General features: G+C 29.0%; 1 protein-coding gene across 1 annotated transcript; it reads left to right on the forward strand.

The window, feature by feature from the left end:
- The first annotated feature begins 394 nt into the window (after positions 1–394).
- Positions 395–5,692, forward strand: LOC118064882 (zinc finger protein 236-like). The gene is made up of 2 exons (XM_035079794.1): positions 395–739; positions 887–5,692. Exons 1-2 carry the CDS (start codon positions 668–670, stop codon positions 5,519–5,521), a joined length of 4,707 nt encoding a protein of 1,568 aa, XP_034935685.1. The 5' UTR covers positions 395–667; the 3' UTR covers positions 5,522–5,692.
- Positions 5,693–26,655: the final 20,963 nt, after the last annotated feature.

Consider the following 26,655-nt stretch of genomic DNA (forward strand, 5'->3'; position numbering starts at 1 on the left):
TTTTTCTATTAGAAAATTACTAAATTTGTTTGTTTTTTTCAAAGAAAATTCAAATGTTTACAACTATCAATTTTTTAATTTTCGTGAATAGTACTTTTATGTACCACTTGGTAGAGTCACTGATATGTTTTTGCTCAATCGATAAAATAAATTTTTACTTATCTTAAATCATTTTTTGGAGTAAATTAAAATTATTTTGTTGAAATACCTTAGTTTTAAATAAATACTAATGAAATTATTCTATTTTAATGTTATTATCATATTTATAGATTAAAAACTTTTCATTTTTTTGAAAAATCAATGAAAAATGCAGAATAACTTGTGTACATAAATGCACCGGTGTATTTTCCGCTTGGTGTTATTTTGCAGCTAATTGCGCATGCGTCATAATATATACAGCTGTGTGGTCGCGTATAATGTATATAGATCGTGCAAAAAAGCTTGTAATATTTTAAATATTCACTCTAAATAATTGTATAAATTTTATTAGTGTTATAATTATCTTAATAATGTTTATAAAATAAAAGTGCAACTCAACAATTTAATTTAATATTCAATAATGTTGTGTACCACTTGTTATCAAGTTAACCTCAATGGTTTCTTTGCATAAAATGAGTTAATATAATGAACAAATCATAAAAATAATTGATTTTGTTGATTATTAAATATGGCTCGAGCAATTATATATAATGGACACTCGTCAGTTGTTCCAATTTTTGACGGTAGCCAAAATGGATTTGTAAGTAACATTTGTGCGTTCAGTGGGTGTCACAATAACTTACCACACCAATTTTATTGATTTTATTATTTATTAGTTCTTGCATGCGTTTTATTGCAAATTATAAAAATGTATAAATTCTTTTAATTAATTATTAAACTATTTCAGATTCCTATAATAAAAATCAAAGAAGAGCCAATTGATGACGATAAAAATGATGAAGAAAATGCGAATTCTATGGTACGTAATATTTCACATAATTTACGATCAAAACAATCAGCATCAAAAAAGTTTTGGGATGAAAATGATGAAGGATCAGAGTTAACTCCAAAAAGACTCACCAGAAGATCAGCTGCAATTGAAGCATCCAAAAGATTTCTAGATGATGGAGTAAATGCCAAAGGTATAGATTATGATAATAATAGTAAAACATTATCAAAAGAAGTATCACCATCTAAAACCATCAACAATGCCAATAAATCTCCATATGATACATTCAAATCTCTCTCTCGTCCTAGTTGGGAATGTGAGATTTGTTATGCAAGTTTTTCTGATCCATATTTTTTAAAAAAACACATAGGTTACTATACTCCTTCTTCATTGAGATGCCGTAAGTGTAATAAAATTTTCGGTGATGTGTATAAATTGATGCATCATCGAGAAACTGTTCATCGTAATATTGATCAATCAGCCAATTATAAATTTCAATGTGATTTTTGTAAACAATTATTGAAGACTAAACAAAACATTCAACAACATATTTGTCATTATCATAAAGATGAAATTGGAACTACTTCTGGGCAATCACATAATACGAATCAGACCAAAAACCTAGTTATGTCACCATCAACTCGACTGAATACTTCCGATTTATCAATTAGACAGCATAGAGCAGTAAAAAGAAAAAGAGCACAATCTTGTTCTTTTGCGGAGAATAGACCAATTATTCCGGAACATTCTATTAATACTCGATTGAATTCAGAAAGGAAGTCTTTACTTGGAATACCAGCGGATAGTCATGAAGACATAACATCATTATCGGACAAAAGTCAACTCTCAAACAGCAACTCGCCAAAAAAATTGATTCCTAATACAAAGTTCCCAGGTAACTCCTCTTATCCTCCATTAGTCCAAATTTATGCGATTCCTAACGAAGTCGAAGCTTTATTAAGTGATTGTGAGGATATTTCAGCAAAGAGAATGAAACTTCAAGTTTTATCTAATAAAAACAGCGATAATGGTACAAAAATAGATTACAATTTAAATAGGTCTTCTTTTAGTACACCTATCAAACTAGAAGATTCATCGCGCACTTTTGCGCGAACAATCCAAACACTGAAAGAAAATTTTAATTGTTTAGACTGTAGTGTCAAATTAGAAAAATTAAAAACTTTACCAGATCCTTCAAAAGGTGGACTTGATAAATTGTTAAATACATCGAAATCACCAGAGAAGTCATCCAAAAAATCACCAGAAAAATTATTGGAAAAATTACCTGACAAATCTCCGGAAAAACCATTGGAAAAATCTTCAGAAGAATCATTGGAAAAATCTTCAGAAGAACCATTAGAAAAATCTTCAGAAGAACCATTAGAAAAATCTTCAGAAGAACCATTGGAAAAATCTTCAGAAGAACCATTGGAAATATTATTCGATAAATCTTTGGAAAAACCATCGGAGAAATCAGCAAGCGGAAAAGAATCATTACCTGTTAATGGACCAATACAAACATCTTCAATAACATCAAATTTAAGAAGTTCTACCCCTACTATTTGTGGAACAATTGAAATTGAATTAGAAAACCTTGATATTGCTCTTAAAAAATTGAAAACTCCTAAAAGAATATCTGATACTAGGTGTTCTTCAAGCTCCATTTTTTCATTGGATGGTATTAATATGGAACACTCTTATTCAGCTGCTCCATCTGTAGTTCCTGCAGAAGAAAAAAAAACAGAAGAGAATAATGAAAGTAAACAACCAGCAAAAATTAAATCTATATATTTATCAAGCATTTGTCGAACTCGCTTTACAACTCAGAAGAAACTAATTTATCATTATTTAAATTATCATAGTTATCCTAATTACATTTGCGCTGTGTGTAGAACAGAATGTTCAAGATTAGGTGAACTCAAAAAACATTTAGCAGTACATTGCATTTCAATTGTTAAGTCGTTAGATGATCGATCTCCGATAGACTTAAAAGGTCCCTGCGAAAATTCAAAGAAGAAATTTATATGCAAAGGTTGTAAAAAATGTTTCCCTACGCTTACCTGCTTGGAAGAGCATACTGGACAATGCTCAATATTAGAAGCTAGAAGAGAAAAGAAACGTCAATCTAGTACTCACGAAACGTCTATTGTTAATGATCAAAATTCTTCTGAAAACTTAGTGATAAATCACAGTGAAGAAAGTCCAGCTCTTTTACAACCCTCCTCATCAGAAAGCAAATTAAAAGAGTTTGAAAATAATTCATCAGAAATGAATTATCCATCACAACCTGCTCCACCTACATTACCTTTGTCAATACCTCCTACAATACCTCCAAATATTGACACTCATAAAGATTCGATTAATAAATTAGAGCTAACTTTACAAAATATGGAAAAATGGTCTCAATACACTCACTCAGTAGCTCCGCGACAGAAGCCTAGCACCGTCTATTTGCAACATCAATGTAAAACTTGTTACTCTCGATTTCAAAGTGAAGATAATCTAAATGAACATGTGAAAAAATACGAGCCAAAACACATGAGTCGATGTGAAAAATGTGGAACGTGTTTTCCATCCATCGGATTATTATCTGCTCACAAGAAAGCTGCTCATTCCACTGATGTAATGGCTTATAGAAAGTATTGTTGTTTCATTTGTGATCAAGGATTTAGCAAAAAGAAAAATTTACATCATCATACAATGCATATCCATTGTGCTGAGTTAATAGTCTATAATAAATCTCCAGAATTAGATACAGAATACGAAATGACTTGTAAAATTTGTTATGTAGCTTTCAAAACTCGAAAACAGTTTATTGAACATTCAATGTATTATTACGATAATCGTACTGTAACATGTGATGTGTGTGGTGAAGAATTTGAGGGTCAATATAAAGCTCATGCTCATATACAACAGGTGCACTTTAAAAAATTTTACACATCATATACTTATTCATGTAAAAAATGCCAAGATCGATTTAAATATGAATCACACTTGCGATCCCATATATTTCATGTTCACAAAGATCAAATCGTAAATTCACAATGTACAAATCAACATCAACCTAGGCAATGCTTTGTATGCTCGGTTTGTACAGAGTGTTTTTATACTCCAAAATTACTGAAAGAACATAAGATGGAATTTTCTAACACAGGACCTTATGAGTGCAACGAATGTGATCGCAAATGTGAAACTCTACAATTACTCAAAGAACATAAAAAAAGAAGTCACTATGAAATTAGGCCTCATTTCAAAAAATGTTATCTATGCAGTGAATTTGTGTCTCCAAATTTATGGCTTGTTCATTCTAAACATTTTCATGAGAACGTACCACCTTTAGAATTGTATATGAGAAATTATACTGAATCAAGAAAAAGTCAAGAGCCTAATGTTCTTACTACATATGGTAATGACAAAAATCAGAGTAATTTTGGTGTCTGGATTTCTTCAGAACAATTTTTAGAAAACGTCATTGAATATACTTGTGCTATTTGTGACATGAAATTTAAGTCTGACAATGAATTAAAGGAGCATAGGAAAATTCATAAATATAATGATCCAGATGTAACAACACCACAACAGAAAGATGGATCTGAAAATCATGATCTTGCACCATTCACTTTTGTCAATCAAGAAACATTCGAGCCAGAACCACCAGTGGGAACTTATGAAAGTGATGAAGATACCAAGTATAATTTTGCAATTGCTAATATTTGTTCTGTAGAATTGAAGGAATATGATAGTTTGTACAATCCTGATACAACAAATAAAGAAATGAATTCTATAGGTGATAATTGTAATCATTGTGATGCTTGTCATTACAATAGGAAATTAGAATATTCTGATCACACATACCAAAAACTTAAAAGACATAAAACAACATGTAATGAAACTTTAACTACAAGAAATGTTAAACAAACGTCACTTCCGAATGTTCATCGAGAATTTCCTGCTTCAAATCAACCAAAACTTATTGTGAAGAGTAAAGAAACTGTAGAAGTACCGCAAAAAATTTCAACAAGCAGTGCACAATCGAGTTTAGGAAGTGATCCACAACCTCAGCAGAAAAAACCGTCAGGAACGTGTAAAATACAAACTACAATAAATCAATACTTCCAAAAATCTCCATCTGAAAAAAACATATCAGCTTTATGTGACATTTGCGGATTAGCTTTCGAAAAATCTTCTGCATTAATTCATCATAAAAACAATGACCATCGTAAGAATGAGTCTTTGCAGAATTATCGTCCAACACAAATCCAAAGCTCTAATAATTCCCAAAATACTAATACTCCTTTTCCCTTATCATTTAAAGATCCGCTTATTACTCCAAAATCTTCTCCTCAAAAATATGTAATTACTATTCGTGACGATGATGATGATGATGAGGATGATGATGATGATGATGATGATGATGATGAGACATCTGTTATTAATAATTGTACTGATATTTTAACAAGACCTCCATGTACTGATAACTTTCAAAAATCCAGTTCTTTAAGTGGTTCGTCGATGGATAATAATCAATTTCAACGAATAACTTTAGTTGATAGTGGAATATTATATTCCTATCTTCAGAAACCAGTCAATTAAAATATGATTTTTTTACATCAATCAATTGTTTATAAAATTTTCTTTACTTATTAGAAAAATTAATATTAAATTTTTCTGCTAATTTATTGATAAAACTTGAATAGTGACTAAAACTACAATTGATTTCAAAAAGTATTTTTAGTTTAATACATAAGTTTATTATTTAATAGAATGCAGTGATTCAATTTTTTAATAATTCATTATGCATAAGTGTAAATTAAATTAGTCATAATGTTAGAAAAATTTTCTATGAAAATTTTTTTTTAGTAAGATTTATTTTTACACTAGTTAAGCTTAACAAAAAAACAATGTTAGAGCTTAGTAAATAAGTTTCTTCAAAATATACACTAATTATTCTTTCCGATCATGTTTGATTTTTATAAATTTACTGTAAGTAAATATATTTCTTTTTTGTGTGGGTAAAAAATGAAAAAATATTACAAGAATCAATTGATAACACTGTATGTAAAAAAAAAGGAAAAATTTTTCATTTTGATAAAATTTATATATTCTTTCAGAGTATTATTATTTTTTTTTTAAATTAAAAAACACAATTTTCCGTCGTAAAAATAAAGAAAATGTGTGTGTGAATCTTCTGGTAATTTAATTATTGTAGTAACAGCATGATAAATTTATTTAGTAAAAATAAGACCTGTGGTCGCAATTGTTATGCGAATTTCTTATGATAATAAGTAGAAAATCTTTGAAAATCAATATTAAATCATGTCGCATCATGGTTTTATGCTAGCGGATAAGTTTCTGCAAACCATGCGATAAGTAAAGGATAAAAGTTTTGCTATTCATCACAGCGTTTTCAAGATAAGTTGCCTACTTACCACTATCTTATGAAAAGTTATTATAGAGCTGCAAAACGATAGAGCTTTGTTATTCGAAGCGTATAATGAAAAGCATTGGAAAGCGTCTGCAGAACATCTTTAATTTGACGCCACTAGTGTCCTTTCAGCATTTTGACATTTAGATGAATTACATCATAAATTTATTGGAAATTGTTCATTCTTATTCAATCAAATTTTTTTTTCCTCCCACTGAATGAATAATGTTTTGCAGTCTATTCTTTAACTTTCATGGAAAATGGTTTTAAAAATGTTACTGATATACAGTTTTATTTGTAATATAAATCAGGTATAAAATCACGTATTTTAAAAATCAAAATGTTACAGTTCATAAAAGATAGTTTCATATCTACTTACCATGACTGTGTGATGCACTCAAACCTTTATTTGCATCTTATAGCTCTGAATCCTTTATATAAAACATCATAACCATTAAAATATATACATATATATTTTGTATTTAAATGAAAATAAATCAAACTTCTAAAATACATTTTACCAAGTTATAAAAAGCAATATTTATTTATAATGAACATATTTCAATAAAAAAAAAAACATCCATCCAAGTGAATACTGAAACATTTAATGAATTGAACTCACCAGTTTTGTATGTTAGTTAGGAAGTTATTGTCAAGTTAATTATAAAGAGGAGCATTGTACTTAGTCGCTATTTTCAGTGTAAAAATTTATTTTTATTTTCACGAGAGGTAGCTATTGTTAAGTTATCGTCACGTTGTTTTTCATTTTTCCCTTGAAACGTATACGTCGACCTGAATATCGGTTTTTCCACTATAACTAACTATATACATCTCAGCAACATCGCTCCATTTGTTTCAGAGCTTGATACTTTATAACATGCAAGTAGAGAGGTGTATGCTGTAGTAGAGATGAAGAAGAATACAAGTAGATTCCATACATCAGTGTTTAACACGCTCCAGTGCGCATGATACGGGCAATTTAAAAAAGTAGGGAATGAGATTTTTCTGTAAATGACATAATGGTTCTCATTTAATTAAACGCCACGTTTATTCTACTCCAACTTTAAGAATTTAATGTGTCTATTTCTCTGCATACTAGCATTTATATACTCAAACAGAAAAATCAAAAAAGTCATTTTTTTCATAACTTACTTTTAAAACTTTTTTCAAACCTACTAAGCTAACAAAAAATTATTTTAAAATTAAATTTCTGTTCATTTAAAAAACTACAAATAAATGAGTATTTTATATTGTATTTTTATGAAACGTACACATAAAAATTGATCATATTGTGATGATTAATTACTTGAGTAAAAATCAATAATCAATTTATTATTGAAGAATGTGTGCTTTTTTAAATCTCCTTTAAAGCATAAAACATAACATAAATTAAGCTCAAGTATAATTTTTGTATCTCCAGACCATCAATTTTCCCTAAAACCTAAAGATAAATGTCTATATATATGCATTCACATACGTTGTGGATAGTGTCAAATTGCAGTAGAGTCCATAAACCTTAGAGCTTATTTCGTATCCTACATAAGGGAGTGAATTCATTGATTTAATGCAAACAGGAAATGAAGTAGGTGTCCTAGCATACACAAACCACTTTCCGTATCTAATATAAAGGTCGAGAGATCAACCTTCATCCATAGAACAACTGAGTACACAAGCAACTGTGCGCGAGAACGGGAGGTACTGAAGGATCAAACTATACGCAGCTTGGGATTTCCATTACAAACATAGTTTGTCCTTGTCAACCAATATCCCGGTTACTATATCGTTGGAAGCTGAAGTTAGTAGCCATGTTCAACTAGATTACCATATATTGGACCAAACGAAACCTCTGTTAGAAATGAAAGTGGTATCCGATATTACATATTTCAAATCAATTATGACATGTCAATAGGTTGCTAGATGAACATAAATATGTGAAGAAATTACGTCCAGATAAAAAGCAAACTTTCAGAGTAGTTGAGTAGTTATTCTGTCGTAAGAGGTATATAAAAAATGATCAATCCAGTGATCCAATGGTTCTCGACGTATTCAGGTCGGTTAAGAGTGGCGAAACGATGAGAAAAAGAAAAATCATCGAGAAAAACTAAAACAAGAAGCAGCCGAGACGAGAATCTCTTGTGGAATCCTTGAGGCGAGGAAAGCTTAGTTTTATACCCTTCTACGTGAAGTATCGACTTAATGTTCAAGTCCTACTTTGCCGTAATCCTCAATTGAACCTGATCGACTCAATCGAATACTTTAAAGAATACACAGACTTTGTTCAATGCCAGAAAAATGTTATATTGGAGTTTTTAGTTTAACAGCTTGTTAGACTGTATTACGTTTACAGTGAAATTCGATACGTAGTTTCATTTGCTTTTATCAAAAAATTCTTGGTTCACTAACTAGAACACAAACCAACTAAATGTATTTCATTTCCTAATTTTGTCAGGAAAAATTCGTAACTTTTATATCATGAATAGTTTGATAAAAAGAACAACTTAATATATAAAAATTTATCACGTTTGTCCGTTTTTATAAATTTTTTTGTCAACTTTAAATGTGGTTATTGTTTTTTTGATGCTATTTTCGCTAGGAAAAATATCTGTTGGTTAATAATTTTACTGGTAAAGACTCAAAATTCAATTTAAGTCAAATGCATTTGAAATCTCGAATGAGATAAGAAGCTAACTGTTTTCAGTTGTACAGAAATTTTCTACTAACATAACTTGCAAGAAGTGCTATAAACGTGAAAACAACTGAGTATATAAAAAATAATGGCTGCGGAAATAGCATCGTCAGCTGTTTGTAACGAAATATCAGATGATTTGATTCACCATGTCTCACTATTTAGCTGCACTTCGTCTTATTTTTCTTCTTCCTTCAAGACTTGCAAAAAATAAGCATACTGTATATTTGAAAATTACTTTAATCGCCTTTATATATTCATGAGAAATAGCTTGATTGATTATTGATAAATTAATCATGAAGGGTTTTATAGTAAAATAATGAATACCTTTATTGAAGATAACAATTGCTTTGTTGAAAAAATTGTTTCATTTCAAAGTTTTGTTGTGAAAAAATATTGAATCGAAATAGTTAACGCATCACTTGTATATTGAAAAATTTCTTATAAAATATGGCGTAATCAAGGTTGCTCTTTGTCTGGTTTAAAGACTCAATTTACTTTCTCATAGCTTCTATTTCTGAAAAATTGTATACCAGAGCATTTTTTGCGCTCCAGTTCTTTTCACGTCGAATTATACTGACAAAGTTAGATCATAAATGCAATCACTCGAGCAATTTTTATTGAGATTGCTGGAACTTTGAGCAAAATAAAAAAGAAAACAATTTATGTCTAATTGAATATTTTCAATTATCAGCTCGATCATAACTCCAATATTTATACATCATTCTAACAATTTTAAAAAAAAGAATTTATTCATGTGTGGTTTATAACAACCAATATTACAAGCATTTTCTTTAACTCTAAGTTAGACTTTAAGTCTAACACAATAAAGATCAACACACCTTTGGTGAACTTCAAACCATATATTGATCTTTCAAAAGATGTTTACTTAGATAAACTATGTCTTTTATATATCTAAGTTAGGACCACGGCTATTTGAATTCCAAAATTTATCATATATTTTACTTATACATTAAAACTTTCTCCATAATCCGATTGACGGAATTTCAAACTTTTAATTATTTTAAGTAATTATTAATTTTCTATTCAACTTTATTCCCATGATACCTGGCTAATTAAAAATTTACTTTTAAAAATATTATTTAAAATCTAAAATTCAGGTTACACTGGTAATTTCAATTCAAAATATAAACTAAAAATTTTTTTTTAATAACAATACAATAAGAACTTTTTATTGTTATTCATATAGACAAGAGTACGTTGTATTTTTAAAAAAAATCTATCTATTATGTTCAAATTTAAATAAAAGTTATAATTTACAGTTTGTATTCCGTTTTTCTCTGTTAAAGATTTATTTATTGTTCCTGAACGCTAGCTAACTCGTTGGTTTATACCAAAAAAGAATAGACTTTTCAATAGAAATAAATCATTCTTAAGGTATCGAAGAATAAAACATCCCATTCCTGAATGCAAATTTTTTTTATCCCAAACTTTGCTGTCTATGTCTTAGCCTACTTCTGTATTCTCATGAGATCTAGAAGTGGAAAGATTCGTCGTGAACATAAATGAGTCTCGTAAAATATTAAGTTTGGAGTATGATGAGATATATTACTTGGTCACGTAGAACTTTAAAAACTTTGTTTTATCCAGCTTACTTTTTACTCAGTAATCCTCATATCAAAAGATATATATCGAAACTCTGTCGATGATAGGTATGTTATAGTTATTCTTCTGTTCACTTTTGATGAATAAATATGGGAAAATGGTGGCATGACGTTTTCGCTGTAAATAACCTCAGATCCTACTTACAACCAAACTTATACCTTTCATTCCGTGTGAACTGACATATGGCTGGAGGAAGAAAAAAAAATAATTGTAAGAATGAAAAAAACTCTTCATGGTATTTGAGAATAAGATCTAATATTCTTACGCTTACAATGAGTTGATGAAATTTAGTTATAGTTTTGCACAAAGTTACTTGGGTCTTTGTTTAACTGAAAAAACTTGTGATATTCCGTAAGTTTATTATATTCGAAAGCAACTTGAAATATTTCACTCAAAATAGTTTGAGTTCCAAATATGTTAAGAAAAGATTTAAATTTAAATGTATTCTAAGTCAAAAATGATTTAAGGCAGCATTTTTTCTTTGTTGATAATTTATGTTCAAACTGTATAGATATTTCACCATATATTTTGCTCATGTAGTAAATAATTGAATACTTTTTAATTCTGTATTAGTAAGCTGGAAATTCGACGATAAAAAATATAGGCAATTGGGAATGACAAACTCACTAATATACAATTGTCACTTATTCACATGTAGAAAATCATTTACATATAACGATTATCGGATTTCTGCAAATATCAACTAGGCAAAAAATAATTTGTATAAACAGGTCTCTAGATACCGGCCGTTGCGATTTACTGGACGAAATACAGTGAAGCCGATTATGTCGACTTAATCCCCGTGAGATTCACGGTCGATTCGATTACGAATTCACAACCACCGATAACAGTGAACAAAGCTCCTCGGGGATTTTCAGTGATTATCATTTAGTGCACCAGACAAATAATTTTTGACAAAAGACATAATTTTGTTTAGATGTCTTGTACACCTGAACTTGTACCTGGGCAATAAATCGACAATTTATCGTGTTTATTAGTAAAAAAATTATAATTATAGTTTATTATCATCTGTATACTAAAATTGTATTCATTGTAATATGTAATCAAAATGTAGGTGCATGCGATCACATGCAGAATAACTATTTGATGATACTTAATTACAAATGGATACATAATGAAGCCGTGGCTTTAAAGCCAATTATCATGATGAAACTCCTTTGATCCTAGTCCTGTTTTACGATGTAATTTGGTCATTTTAACTTACACTTGTACTAGAATTTTATTAACAAAAATTAAATAAAAAATTACATCACAACAAAAAAACTATTCTTTAAAGCTTGAAAAAATTTTTTTTTTATAACAATGTTTTCTTTCATTCGTTATAAACTAATAAATTTCAAACGATTCACTATTTGTATACACGCCAAGAATTATGAAAACAATGTTCCATTTAGCATGTAATTGAAGTTAAAGGTGAAAGCAAGATGTTAATTAAATGAATGAAATAATATACATAAAGTTACGATGAAATTGGAGAGGAATACTTGCCTAAAATCCATCAAGATAGTAGAATGCCACAACGACATAAATATGCGTTCAATTATTGAGTACGATGTTATAGAGTTACGACAGCAATGCGATTGCCTTAGTTACGAGGTAACTTGTGAATTAATTAGGCAAATAGCTTAGTGATTAAGTTTGTCATAGCTTTAAAATCTTATCAGATGTAATTACAATGACTTTTTAATTTATCAATAATATTACAGTGTCAATAAGTACGAGGACGAATTTTTTAAAGTTGTGATGAATGTTTTAAATGATTAGAGAAATATTTTGTTGGTACAGATAATAAATACTTGATGGTTCTACGTAAAGTTATCGTATAGCATGTAATACAGTACATGTATTTTAGTATGAAGTTCATCGTACTGACCATCAGTTCATAAATTCGTACACAATTTCTCCCGGATGCCTATCATCTTTCCCGTTCACGTACAATAGAGAAGGAGAAGGTACTATTACTGAAAGTTCACATCCGCCCATCTTTTCTATATGAGGATAAAAGCTCGAACAAAGTCTCAGGGATGTCACGTTATTTTGCTATTGTTCTCGGGATGGTTATCAACTGTTAAATAATATAATGAATAAAATAAAAAATATCTGATGTAAAAAAATTATTTTTAAGATAAAATTACATTTTCGAATAGAAAGAGAATAAATATTTTATTGAAAAATTTTTTAAAGTATTTTTTTGTATTTATTTTTTGTTGTTATTTTTCGAAACATATACCGTTAACATGATATGTTTTTATAACATATCAATGCATTACAAATTTAAAACATGTTCATACCACTCCAACACTTCCGGATCAACTAGATCGTATTACGTGTTACGAGGTCATTGGTAGTTGGAGGAATTCCCTAGAGGATGGGGGAAATTGCAAAGCTGTCTCTAATCCATGAAGAAGGAAGAGAATGACGAAAACGAGGTACTGTGACATTCTTTTTGCTCGTTGACTCACTTACTAGACAGCAGTACTTGTAAAGGGATAGTTCTTCCAACCTTCCCAAAGGACATTTGCAATTTTCCCTTCCACTATTCTCGCGTCTGCTTTTCCTTCCATGCTCCTGAAAGCCAAGTAGTACTATTACTCAATGCATTATGCAGCCAAATCCATTTGGTTTATTAGCCTTTATTTCCGGTTTAACTTAGCCACCAAATAAATCAAATATTACATGTTTACGAGGATTAATTTCTAATTGTATTTCCTTTCATGATTTATCATAGTTGTTAATCATTTTGTTGCAGAATTAAATTTATCTTTTTTCTATTTCTTTGATGGAAAAAATTTTTTCGTATTTTTATGAAAGAATAATTTTAAAAGGAATTCAATAACATTTTAGGTATTATCGTGAAATTAATTGAAGAATATCAAATATTAAAAATAGAAGATAAAATTGTAAATTTGATAACACATCATTGGACTTTCAGCTCTCTATGAATTATAAATTATTTTATGTTATAGGATTAACAAAAAAAAACCACCAATCAATTTTTCACTATTCGAAAGAGGGAGGAATTTTATCTAAAAAATATGAAATACATAATATATAATATTTTACGTGAAAATTTTATTTATAAGATAATCTATTTTTCATTTTCTGTAAAATGAAATTTTTACCCATCAGCACAAAGTGTAGATATAAATAAATATTTGAGACAAATAAATTCATTTTGAAAGATGAAATCCGACGATATAAAATTTCTACAAGACTAGAAACACTGAAGGTAAGTGAAAAACGAGCGATTTACATCTTTATAAATCATCTATTGCGCCCTGGAGAACAAAACGTAAGTGTAGCATACGCGTGCTGATATATCGAACGAATATATGTATAATATCTCAAAGATAGTTGTTTGATAAAACATAAAAAAAAAAAAAAGAAAATGATAGAACAATTTTCGCATTGATTTATTACATGATCTTTTTTTTTTTTTATTGATTCTATTGAAGACTTTGAATTAAATTATATGAAATGAAAGCAGAATTTCAATTTTAGAAATATTGATACTTGAAACTCAAGTACCAATGTAAAAACTTTCATTTCATATTTTCTTACAACGGCACGCGCTCGCAGAGTTGCATCAAATCGATTGAAGTGATATAGGAATGGGAGTTTTCAAAGCGAATACTTTCAAGACTGATATCCACGCTTTGTGGATGAGTGTAAAAGTTACGAAAACAAAGAATTGTAGGATATAGAAGGTTGCATCGTAAAGTTCAAGCTTGCACTTTTACCAAGGGACTAAGATTTACGAGTTCCCTAGTGAGACATCGCAACATCCTCATGAGACCTTCAAACTTTGTCAAATAAATTAAAAGCCGGCCCTTATTTGAGTTAAAAAAAAAACCTTTTTTTTCGTCAAGCTAGAAACATCCTCGAGCTTTCGTACCATTCCCCGAACTACATTCTTTTTCACATACATATATCCAGTGAGAACGAATACACCAGCGGAATAATAATATCTGCCTGTCCCCTATACTATCTCTTTCACTCTTTTTCGTACTCATCTTTCTGCTTTATTCCTTTTTTTTTATCTCCCCATTTTTCTTCTTCACCCTTTGAATCCCACACTCCGTCTCCCACTCGAATCTTCAAACTTCAGATTTCTGCAACGCCATCATATTTTTACAGACAAGTGACTTCATATTTCAAATGATATCGCCACTGGTCCATGTTCAACACACGCCGGATGTAGATAATCGGATCTAAATTGGTGCTTTCGTCACCCCGAGGGTATTAGACCGTCAACATTCACTTTTATCCCTTTTATATATTTAAAAAATAACGACCTAGTTAAATAAAATTATGAAAAATGTCCTTAAAGATAAATCTCAAGTCTTATACATTAATCTATTTTTTTTTTAATAAGTCATATAAATTTATTTTATGTCTCTGATGCAGTAAAGTCTACCCCATTTCACGAAAAAGACACAATATTCATTATAATAATTCATTATCTTTAAAGCATGATTTTTCATTATTAAAAAAAAGCTGTTATAAACAATCAGACATTAAAATAATAATCTTTAAGAACTCTCTAGAGAAATTTATGAAATGAAATATATTAAATTAAATATCTCCTCAGTGAATAATATTTTTTTTATTCAAAAAAAAATCCGTTGCTCGTGTATTTTCCGCTAAGATGAGTGTGATTTAGTAATTAATTTAATTAGAAACGTTTTATAATGTGTAAACTCGTATATGATCTCACATCTTAAAATAGAACAACTAAATGGAAGTTAGCTTTTTTATACTTCCATTCTTGTATACAGAGAGAATATTTTACTAAATGTAAGAGCAAAAGTGACAAGTGCACGTTTCGAAATTTAGAAGTAAAAATATTTCTGTTCAATAGTGAATTTTAGGTTGTAAAACATCTTTTAAATATCAAGTTTACTGACGATAACCCAAAATTCACTGTTAAACATAAACATTTTTATTTCTAAATTTCGAAACGTGGATTCGTCACTTTTTGCATTTACATTTAGTGAGAAAATTCTCGCTATGTAATTAAAATAATTGGTCACTTGTGTGTAATAACGCAATATTAGAAATAATTCTTTGGAATTTAGGATAATGAATAGCGGTATTGTGAAAAAGCTGGAGTATATATAAACATACAAAGCACTCGTTATAAATGAAATGTGTGGTCTACAGCAATGTTACTTTACGTTTGATCAAAATAGTGAGACAAGCAGGGAGAAAGAGAGGAAAATTGCAATACGACAAGGCTGCATGCTTCGAAAGGCAGGGTAACTTTGCAACAATTTGCAATTCATACGACCTCGAAACGTGTGCTTCTAGTGTAGGTACTACCTTTATGTACTCGGAGGTTTGGCGAATGCTCTTGAAGCCTAAACTCATGCATCTATTCCACTACATGCCATTATGCCCTTGCGACATTATCGTGCTATGGATACTGTTAGTGATTATTGCTACATGACTATCCGAACATTATGTTGACCTATCTGTTTGTATTTACTATCATAATGTCGAATCTATTATTCTCTTTTGATCTAATATATTCCAATTTTATCATAATTATGATAATTGATATCGTTTATTTGAGTAAAAAAGAGACTTTTTTAGTCTTTGGGCCATTTTTTTATCATTTTATAGCAAATTTATTTGTTAATAATAAAAAAAAAAGATTTCATGCTATCCAGAGCATTGTAAATTAGAGTTACAAGGGTTTAAAAATAAATTTTATTACGAAAAATGTTATATTATTAAAATTTATATAGATACATTTTCGTGCTAAAGTGTAATTTTAGTGCTTAATTTTTTTGACTTTTTTCATGTGCTCCAGACTCATAAGCACTTTAAAATAATAATGAAAAAGTATAAATTGAAGAACGACTGAATATAACATTAAGTTGTCTGAAGTTAAAAATAATTACTCTGAATAAGAAAATGAATAATCTTGAAATTAAGTGCAAAAGTTTCTAAAAGTCTTGGTATAATTAACTCCCTTATCATTCATTACTGAAATTTTTCATTTAATTTTCTCAAAATACATATCATGTACATTTCTATATGTACCTTAATGTGAAAAAGAATATACTCGTGTGATAAACAAAATTTTCGTATTTTTTGACTATTTTTAGTCAAGATTTAGTTGACAGAATACTGGAGAACTGTTTCAACTTTTAGATATTCTCTTTTTACAGTACACTCACACTATCTTCCGTTATTCTCATTGTTCCAAGATCTCCACCGTTTCTACTTTTTCTCATTGTGATATTTCTTTCTAAACTTAAACTTTACTGCAATAGTTTTGTGAAATGCAGATTGTCTTTATTCGTATACCAACAGCCGATTTTCCATTTTAGTTTTTATCTCAACTTTTTTGTCGATTTACATTAAGAAAAATCATAAGTTTTCAGCTATAACTTCGAAGAAGAAAAATTTATTTGCTATTAATTCTGATAAACTATGAAACTAATGCCTTTTTTTTTTTAAATATTATATTTCTTTTCGCTTGACTATTTCATTGATAAATGTATCTAACATTTATGCTATCTTTTAGAAATAATGATGATGATTTCATGCAATTGTATACTGTAATGTTGTTGTAATATTTAATAACAATTCCGAACTACCTTTCAAATACCCTATTACTATTTCATTGACATGATAAAATTACTTATCACATAAATAATTACTAAATGATCTTGATTTTTTCTCTTTTTTAGTCCTAAATTTACTTTCTTATAAGTGTCTATATGTGTAGACTATGTTTAGAACTCTTGAATAGGACCGGATTTAATTAAATTACTACCCCGGATGTGCTCAAAATTAAAAAACTAGTTTTAAATGTAGCCAGACTTGATACAAGTAAAATAGTGAATGAAAAAAACTAATTATATACTTCAACAAAAAATATTTACACGTTACGATGATTTTTTCTTTGTGAAATTTAAAAATGTTTAAATATAAAATCAAGAACTGGAAAATTTCCATATAAAATAAAGCTTTTTACACCGTGAATAGAAAGATTTTCTAAAATAAAATATAAAACATAAGGTTTCAAATGTCCGCGGAAAATTTTTAAAGCTCGAACAGGCATGACATACTTTTTCCGACGAAAACTTTCTCACTATACCTCTTGTATTTTCTTTTTCCAAAGCATTTGTCTGATCGTTTGGCATTCCTATTCTCTTCTTATCGTGAATACAATCGAGTATTGCTACTAAATTTTCGTATTTGTTGAAACGTGAATTTATTGCAAAGAACGATTCAACAATCGGTCGGAGAAAAGAACAGAAAATTACATAATCAACTTTTGCATAAATTCCGTCAAAAGTTGGCTGAAAAAAAAACACAACTTATACAAATGATATATTTTTCTAGGACTTTAAACAATCTTAATCTTTTGTTATCCCGAAGGAAATAAAGAGTAGCAAAGTTCAAGGCAACTTTCATGTATTCACAACGAGGACTGGCTTAACACACCGTTAGTTTTGTCCTCAGCCCATCGAGGGCACTTGCTCATGAATTTTCCACGCACGCTGTAGCATGCTTCTAACGTGTACTGCATTAACACGATGCAACGACCAAGATAAAATATATGCGGTATAGAGTTTGGTCGATCGATACGTTTCTATTTTATTCTATCAACTTATATAAAGTTCGATGAAATAGGATTTACGTTCCTTCGAGGACTAGAATATTATAATCCTTATAATTACGAGATCCACCAACTTCCTAAACAGATAAAGCAAACTTTATTTTCAACTTGTTTTTCATCCTAATATTTTTCGTACAAATTTTTATTTTTTTTTTCAACATATTGATTTATCTTCTATTTGTTTGAATTGACGTAATAGTTTTCATTATATTTTTTTTGCCATATGCAACTATAAGCTGCGTGAAACACATTTGAAAACAATATACGATTAAAAATTATATCCACGTGAATTTCACAGAATCATTAAAGGAATTTTGTATGTCGTGACTCGAATTTATAAAACGTTTTTCTCACCGCAGAGAGGAACTCTTGTTGAATTATTCTGCACAAACGTAAAATAAAAAGACAAAATTATGCGGAAAATTCGTATGTGCAGATCTTATACAACAACTTTACTCGGTCGAAGGTCATATAATAAAAAAAAAAAAGATAAAAAAATTGAAAGAAAAAATATGAAATGAGTTGAAACCTTTGGATAATATTATTTTTTCTCTTGAAATATTTGAATTAACATACTAGTGCATTCATTAAAGTGTATTATTATTGAAAAAATTGAACATTAAGATTATTTATATAAAATTTACATAAAAGATTTAGTGGAGTACCACTTTACCATTTCTTATAAATACATTGACATTATTCATGCATTAAATTGACTAGAGGATAGAATTGGTATTGTTGCATCTGCTGAGATGTATTTTTAACTTTCCATTAGGAAATTATTGCAATTTTTGGAATTCGTAATTTTATCATATCTTGACGTTTTGAGACATTTAAAAGCAAATTAGAAGGTTTAAAAATAGACGTCCGTACGTACAATTGTACGTACGTATGTCAGGTTTTTTTTTGTTTTCGATATCTTGAGAACTACTGAAGACATCGACTCCAAACAAATTTCATTTTAAAGATAATTTCAATGAAGAAGATATGCAAGGAGTTTGAACAAATTTGGTTTAGCCGTTTTTTTTTATAACAAAAAGAGTGTGAAATAAATTAAGTGAAGAAGACATTTGAAATATATTCTACTTATTAGATGATTAACATTATTGACAACTGAGTTCAACATAATATGATTATTAATAACTTCATATGACTCTAAACAATTATGTATTGTTTATAACCATTTAAATTTGTTATAAACAATTAAAAATGATTTTAATTTATTGAATTATCATTACAATGAATATATTCGATAAATATAAATAAAATATTTCTATAAATAATTGTATGTGATTAAATAATTGTTTATTGTTTATAACAATAGTAATTTTTTATTAACAATAAAAGTAAAAGATGAAAGAATTACGGACTTCAATCAATAGGAAGTTCGTCATCAGGGAACAAAGTAAGCCCAGATCTATTTTATATATTTGGTTTGATTTTATGTTTTGTCTTGAAATTTTATAGTTATTTTATTTAATCAAATTTATATATTTATTATTTTTCTTCTTATCATAATCCAAAATTTTCCAAGCGTAAAAAAAATGTGTTGTTGCGTTTGATTTCAGACGCGAAAAGATAAAAAACAATTGTCACCTTTGTAAAAGAATGCAAGAGAAAAATTTTATGTTTATCTTTTTTCTGATTGAAAAAAAAAAAAAATGAAAACATGATGCTGTTGAGTATAGAGTGACACAATCGAAGGAATCTTTTTTTTTATTGTATGGCATACATACAAAAAAACTTGAAAAGAATTTAATATTACAAAAATATACAAATGAAAAATATTCTTTTTTCTCTTCTGAAGCTATTATTTTTCCTTTCAATTACTACCAGTTTCGCCTTTTATATGATAATTCAGAGACAAACTGACAAATATTATATTTTTCCCATTAATCGATCTAGGGGTGGAAGTCTAAGAAAAAGTTGGACGTAATTCTCAGGGTTTGTTCACTACTCTTACCAGTCTTTTATGTTATGTTTATCTTTCTCTTTCCTTTTACACCCACACTGTTGCTGTTTATATACCCCCTGAACCCTTGTTTGCTTCGGTAAATTTGACGCTTTTTTACTCTAACATTGGCGCCACGTAAGTTACCATCTTGAAAGTTCATGCTTGGTTTTCCTCCTTCGTCAGCTGTAAAAGCAACAACCCCCAAGATAAAGTCACCACTTAAGTTAATAAATATAGAAAGCAACATTTATTTCCAAATTGTTGGTTAAGGAATATTCTTACAAAAATTACCATGGATCTGAATTTGTAATACTCAGCTTAAGCAACTACTTGGTTTAAATTTCCCTGGCAATAATAACTTTATAAGAGTTTATTATCTCCAAAGAAGCTTCCCAAGTCTTTCGGGTAATTAAATTACTTGGTTTTGTTTTGTTGACAAAATGCCTTTAAGTTGCCAAGTTATGTCTTAATAACTTGCCTCGTAATTACTAGAGCTTATTAAGCAAATAATAAATTATATGATCATGATGTATTTGCTATATCTATTAGCTTGTAGTACATCTCCAGGTTTGATAGCATTATTATCGATTAAACGATCCTACCTAGTGGCATTAGTATCCGAGAATGCAATATTGCACACTTAGGTATACCACAATTGAATAGACCAATGATTGTCGCACTGTTTCTACCACCTCGAGAGAAACTTTTTGATTTATGCTCATTCAAACTCTTCTCTATTAATTTTATTATAATTAAACGCAAAAATTAATTAAAGACCATTTATTTTACTTTTGAACAAAATGTTAGAAAAAATTGAAGTTACTTTTTAAATTTTTTAACAATTATTGCTCTAAGATTAAATAAACTTTGAAAATGTAGAATAGTTTTATTTTAGTTAGACATTTATTATAGGTAATATTCTCATTCTATTTATGAATAACTAATCGGACGAAAAGTCAATATTTTGAGTGAATTAAAAATTCGAACGACTCTATGAAGCTGATAATAAAGTCAAATGAACAGGTGTATATATACTGATTGTAAGCTGACCAGCATAACTTTCTCGGTATCGAGTTTGGTGCAGATATCCCAGTAAGGTCAACTTGCTGAACTTTAGCTTGTCGAATCGCAAGCGAGGTATTACCGTGAAAATTCGTTTGACCTCACTATTCTATTTTATGTCCACGATTTTTCTCTTTAGTCGATGTTTTTATCTTTATTTATGTGAAACTTTTACTCAAATATATCCGAATAATTCATAGTTTAATGTATTTCATAATTATCTCCGATTTATCTAGTGAATTTTGCCAAAGAGAATATTTTCATTTATTTTTTCGCTATAAATATCAAATCGACATTTATTGTACATGGATGAATCGTGTTGAATCAGAGTTACAAAAGATATTCATTTAACAAAATATTTTTTTAATACTTGGAAAAACCTTTTGAAATTCTCTTTTGATATGATTCATCAACTACAGTTACTAATTGCACACATCACATTTATTACAATTTAATCTGATAAAATTTAAATAAGAGATTATTAAACTATAAAAGAAAATGTTAAAATGTTTTTTTGCAGTAAAAATAAAATTACATGCCAACGTAATTGTAAAATCTTCTTATATATTTATATAATAATGCTTATTGTATCATCTTTATAATGAAAAGTATACATGTTAATGAAAAATTCTACGTATTATGTCAATAAAAGCCACTTTAATTTCAGGAAATTTTTTTGCAAATACAGCATCCTCTAAAAGTTAATTAAAATAAGCTATGATTCATTTTAAAAAAGACTGTCGTCAATAATATCTTTTCATTCACCATAACAACACAGTTTTTATTTCAACTCATTGTGCTCTAAAATATTCCATAAGCAAGAAGGCGTGAACATCTGAGAATTTTTACCTGAATATTTCAACTTTTGGAAGGCACTGTAAATAAAGATTATCAAAGCACTTAAAATATTACTGTCCTCAGTAACTGATGAAGAAAAGAGTGCTCACGAATCACCTATAGTATTTATTTTCTATAATAAAGTAAAAAGTATTTTCGCAACATTTTTTAAAATTCAATTTTTGTTATGAAAGTAGAGGCTAAAAGACAAAGCGTGAGCCGAAAAGGCTTTTATAGTTTATGACATATATCAGTTGGCAAGCCAGTATGAAACCACAAGGAGTAAGCGAATAAGATGCTTTTCTAGGTTAATCCAGTCGTAGAACGGCAAATTTTATTTTGGCTCGTTTCACTTTAAATGTCTGACCATATATATATTCAACTACTATTTCTGTATGCTACATTACCGAGACTCGTTTCACCAGCTCGAGTCTGGCAACATATCGCCCTTATGCTGAGTTCCTACTTTCCTTCTCTCTTCCCAGGTTCCTCCGGTAGTATATGTGCTCATATACATGCTCCACTCGGAAGCTGTCTCAAAATAATGACTCCCTCAGCCCGTTACAAGTACTAGCAACCTGCACGCATGTTTCTAGTGCATTCTTTATGCCTAACTGAATTCTACCAAAACCACTACTCTAATCTTATCAATGACCGTTGAAGATTTGTTTCAAAATTTTTCTTAACAACAATACACTTTTTCCCTTGAAAGATTTTGAATGTACTTATTTTTTACTATTTTTTATCAAGACCATTAGGGGCTTTCTCAAGATTTTCAATTCTTTCATTTATCTCATTCCGGCTATTATGTTTAAAAAATAAAATCTTATAAGCAAGTCAGGAGAAAATTTTTAACGACATATCCTTGAGATAATGAAACTGCAATGAATTTTAACAACGTTTACATCGTAATTTCAAAAGATATGAAAACTAATTTAATTTGTAGAATAAATTTTTTTATGGTGTAAAGAGGGAGATAAATAATTTTATCCTGTTAACAATGAAATATAAATTCGTTTATTTTTTTGTTTATTAAATTTTATTTCCAAAAAATTGATTAAATCAGAGAATATTCGTTAATGCTTAAGTCGGTTTATTAAAAATAAAATCACTTAACAGCGCCATGGTATTATCAAAAGAAACATATCTTCATTATAAAACACATGAGTTTAAAGTAAATGAATATTTATTTATTCTAAAAAGTCAGTGTATTATTTTGAATTCTTTCAAGTTTCTTTAGAATGAATAATTCTTGTTAAAATTTGTGCACTTTGTTAAATGGGTTTCTACTAAAAATTAGTTATGATTTTCGTGTTAATTACTCATTTAAATTTTCCTTATATGTCAAAAATTATTTGGACATAAACAGTAGGAGAATTACTAAGTGCCTAGGACAGAAAGGAATGTTTGAAAGAAACGAATAATGATAAATGTAAGAATAATAATCCATAAACTTTCAATTTTTTCAAACTTTGCTGCACGTGTTACAGAATTTTATGATAATATTGAGAGTTTTTTCGTTCAAATATTTGATGTCGTTGAATTGAACATCATATATCATCTATTGATTCATAAACCAATGCTTCTTGCTATTTTCTCATTGACAATTCAATGAATCGGCCAATTTTTTTAGCTTTAGAGAATTCCTATTCCTGTCAGAAGCAAAAATAAATTAAAAACTCCGTACAATATAATATACTACCTATCCATTTGATAAATCTATTATAAAGAGAAAAAAAAATGAAATTCTTCAAACTTTTGAAGTACATTTTTTTTTTGTAAAGAAAATTAAGAATTAAAAATATAAATAATAAAACTTACTCCAACTGTCTATCTACTTGGTACTTATTTTCAATATTCTTGTCGTCTTAAATTATCACACTCACTTTATAAAAGCAAACTTACTTTGAGACACCAGAGAACTAGAGTATTATGGTTACTGACAAAAGCTTCAGGATAAGACAAGTTGAGTGGAGAAGCACAAACTAATATTGCAAGCTACTTTACCTTTTCATTATTGTAGCATTCACTCAAGTTTCAATGACTTGTGTTATTAGCAATTTGATTAAATTTTATTTTCATTATTTCATTATTTTTATACAACAACATTTTCTCACGTTTCTTATTTTTATCAAGAAAAATCTTCTACTTTAATCAATACATTTCTCTCTCCGTATTTTCTTTTAGTGAAATACGAGGTGAATTCAAGTTGAACAGTTTTTTGAGAAGTTGAGTAAGTATAGTACGGCTGTAGATTAATTCAAGCATCGAAGAAAGGCGACCCTATTATCCTGTGACCGCGTCAAAAGACTTTACCAGAAAAATTCAATTGCACTGATTACACTGATTGACTTAAAAAATCGGCTTAGAGTCAATTGAAAATTTACTGATATGATAATTCTAGAATGATAAGCATTGAAAAGAATAAATTCCATCTATATTATCTTAAATAATCAATTTTTTGCATAAAAAATATTTCTTCGATAATTGAGAGGAAAAAAGAAATAATTGAAAGTACTCCAAGTTAACAATGTCTTTTTCAGCTGATAAAAAAGAGCATTTTTTTCATGGCTTTCTCTTTAGATTCAGCCATTTAGAGTCGCATGAGTTTTATTGGTATTACGACAATCTATCAGCAAATGGAGGTAATATTGCAGCTCTTTAGCCTCGTATCGTAATGGATATCTTCTTGACAACTCACCTGGGGGATCAGCAATAATCGTTACTCCAGTTCGTATTAAAACCTCGCTGACAACTAATGTGCATTGTGCACATAGTATCACAAGAATCGGTCCCATAATAGCCACTATAGATTATTTAGGATACATATGTATATATACAGGGTAGACATCACGCGTGTAAATGCAGCAGCAGCTCTCGATGCAACTCAACAGTCGGATGTGAGTTAGTTGAAAGAGGTGAGAGGCACAGGGGGTATGCGAGAGATGAGGGTTAGTATAGCTTGTAACTTCAGGTATTATCGGGGACTGTTAGTATGGTAAGGTCAAATACTGTACAACCCCGGTATCAGTATACAATCCTGTATTGTAGCAGCACCAAGCTACGATAGTACACTTCCTATTCCAACTCCTCTTCAGCTCATCTCTTCCTCCTGAATACTTAACATCACTATATCACACCAGAAACTCACTAACAATGCCTATGCATTTATCGATTTATATTTTTAAATCAACTGTGATCAATTCTTCTTCTTCTTTTTATGCATTTTTAATTTTAAAATAATATAGGTTTTAAATTTAATGAGTAAGTAATAAATCTCCACTGAGAAATGATTATCAGATAACTGTTATTTTCTTTTGTATTTTCATAGCAAAAAAAAAAAAATATGATAAAAATTTATGTAAAAATAAATGCAAAAAAGATGGATGGATTTAAAAAAGATAATAACGAAGAGATTGTTTTTCCTTTATATTTGTTTTTTGTTGACGTTAATAATGGAAAAACGAGTGAATAATAAAATAATAGAATAACAAAGTTATTTGGGTAGCACAAAGCCATGAAAATACAAATTAAAGACGTCTTTTTATTTAACATTCATTTAGAATTTTTAATTATGAGATTCTTGAATATTTTTACCACAGTAATTATTTTTCAATAACTTTAAAACTTCTTTTAACTGTATTCACAGATATATGAAATAGATTTAATCAATTTTTCTGTAACTTTATTTCTCAGTAATAACTTGTTAGGAAGTTGAGAAACAGAGTCACTGTCACTAACTTTGACATTTTCTACCCCACAACATTAATGTAACTTATTTGATGTAGAATAAATCAGTTTCAGTATGATTTTTTTTTTGTTTAATATGTTTGTTGATGAAGTCTAGGTAGTTCAAAGCTCTCTCATACATTTGATAAAGTTTGTCTTGTTAACACAATGGTGTTATTTCAAGTAATAGTACCAGCTAGTAATCTTTGCAACCAATAATGCCAGTATTAAAGCATTACATCATTGTTTCATACCTCTTCAAAAATAGAAGGATTCCCTGGAGCTAGATTACTTGGAATAAAAAAAAATTTACTCGTATATATTTTCCTTCTGTTTTCAATCCGTCAGTTTACATGCTTTCCAATGGTATTCCCATGGTATATAAACAGTGCATGTATATGTCTGCAAAAACCTATATATCACCATAGTATACGACAGAAAAGATGACTTCGACCTGTTCGTGTTTTATGAGGAGTTTTATCACTTGAGATACATAAAATACTTTTTATTATAATATTATCCATATCATATTTTTCTAGAAACAATTTACGTTTATCTGTATTGATTTACGCAGCTGAAATAAATTATTACACGAATATTTTTAACAATTCTTTTATGAATAGAATTTTATACTAAACGGAGAAAAGAATAAGGAAGTGTCATTTTTTTTTAAAGTATCTCCACCATAATGAGCAAACGAAATTGTTATAGATGTATAGCAATTATTATTAGGCATCTTCGCGGTTTTTAC

The sequence above is a fragment of the Chelonus insularis genome, unplaced genomic scaffold, assembly GCF_013357705.1.
Source record: "Chelonus insularis isolate UGA/USDA-ARS -01 unplaced genomic scaffold, ASM1335770v1 contig_25_pilon, whole genome shotgun sequence".
In the NCBI taxonomy this organism is placed as follows: domain Eukaryota; kingdom Metazoa; phylum Arthropoda; class Insecta; order Hymenoptera; family Braconidae; genus Chelonus; species Chelonus insularis.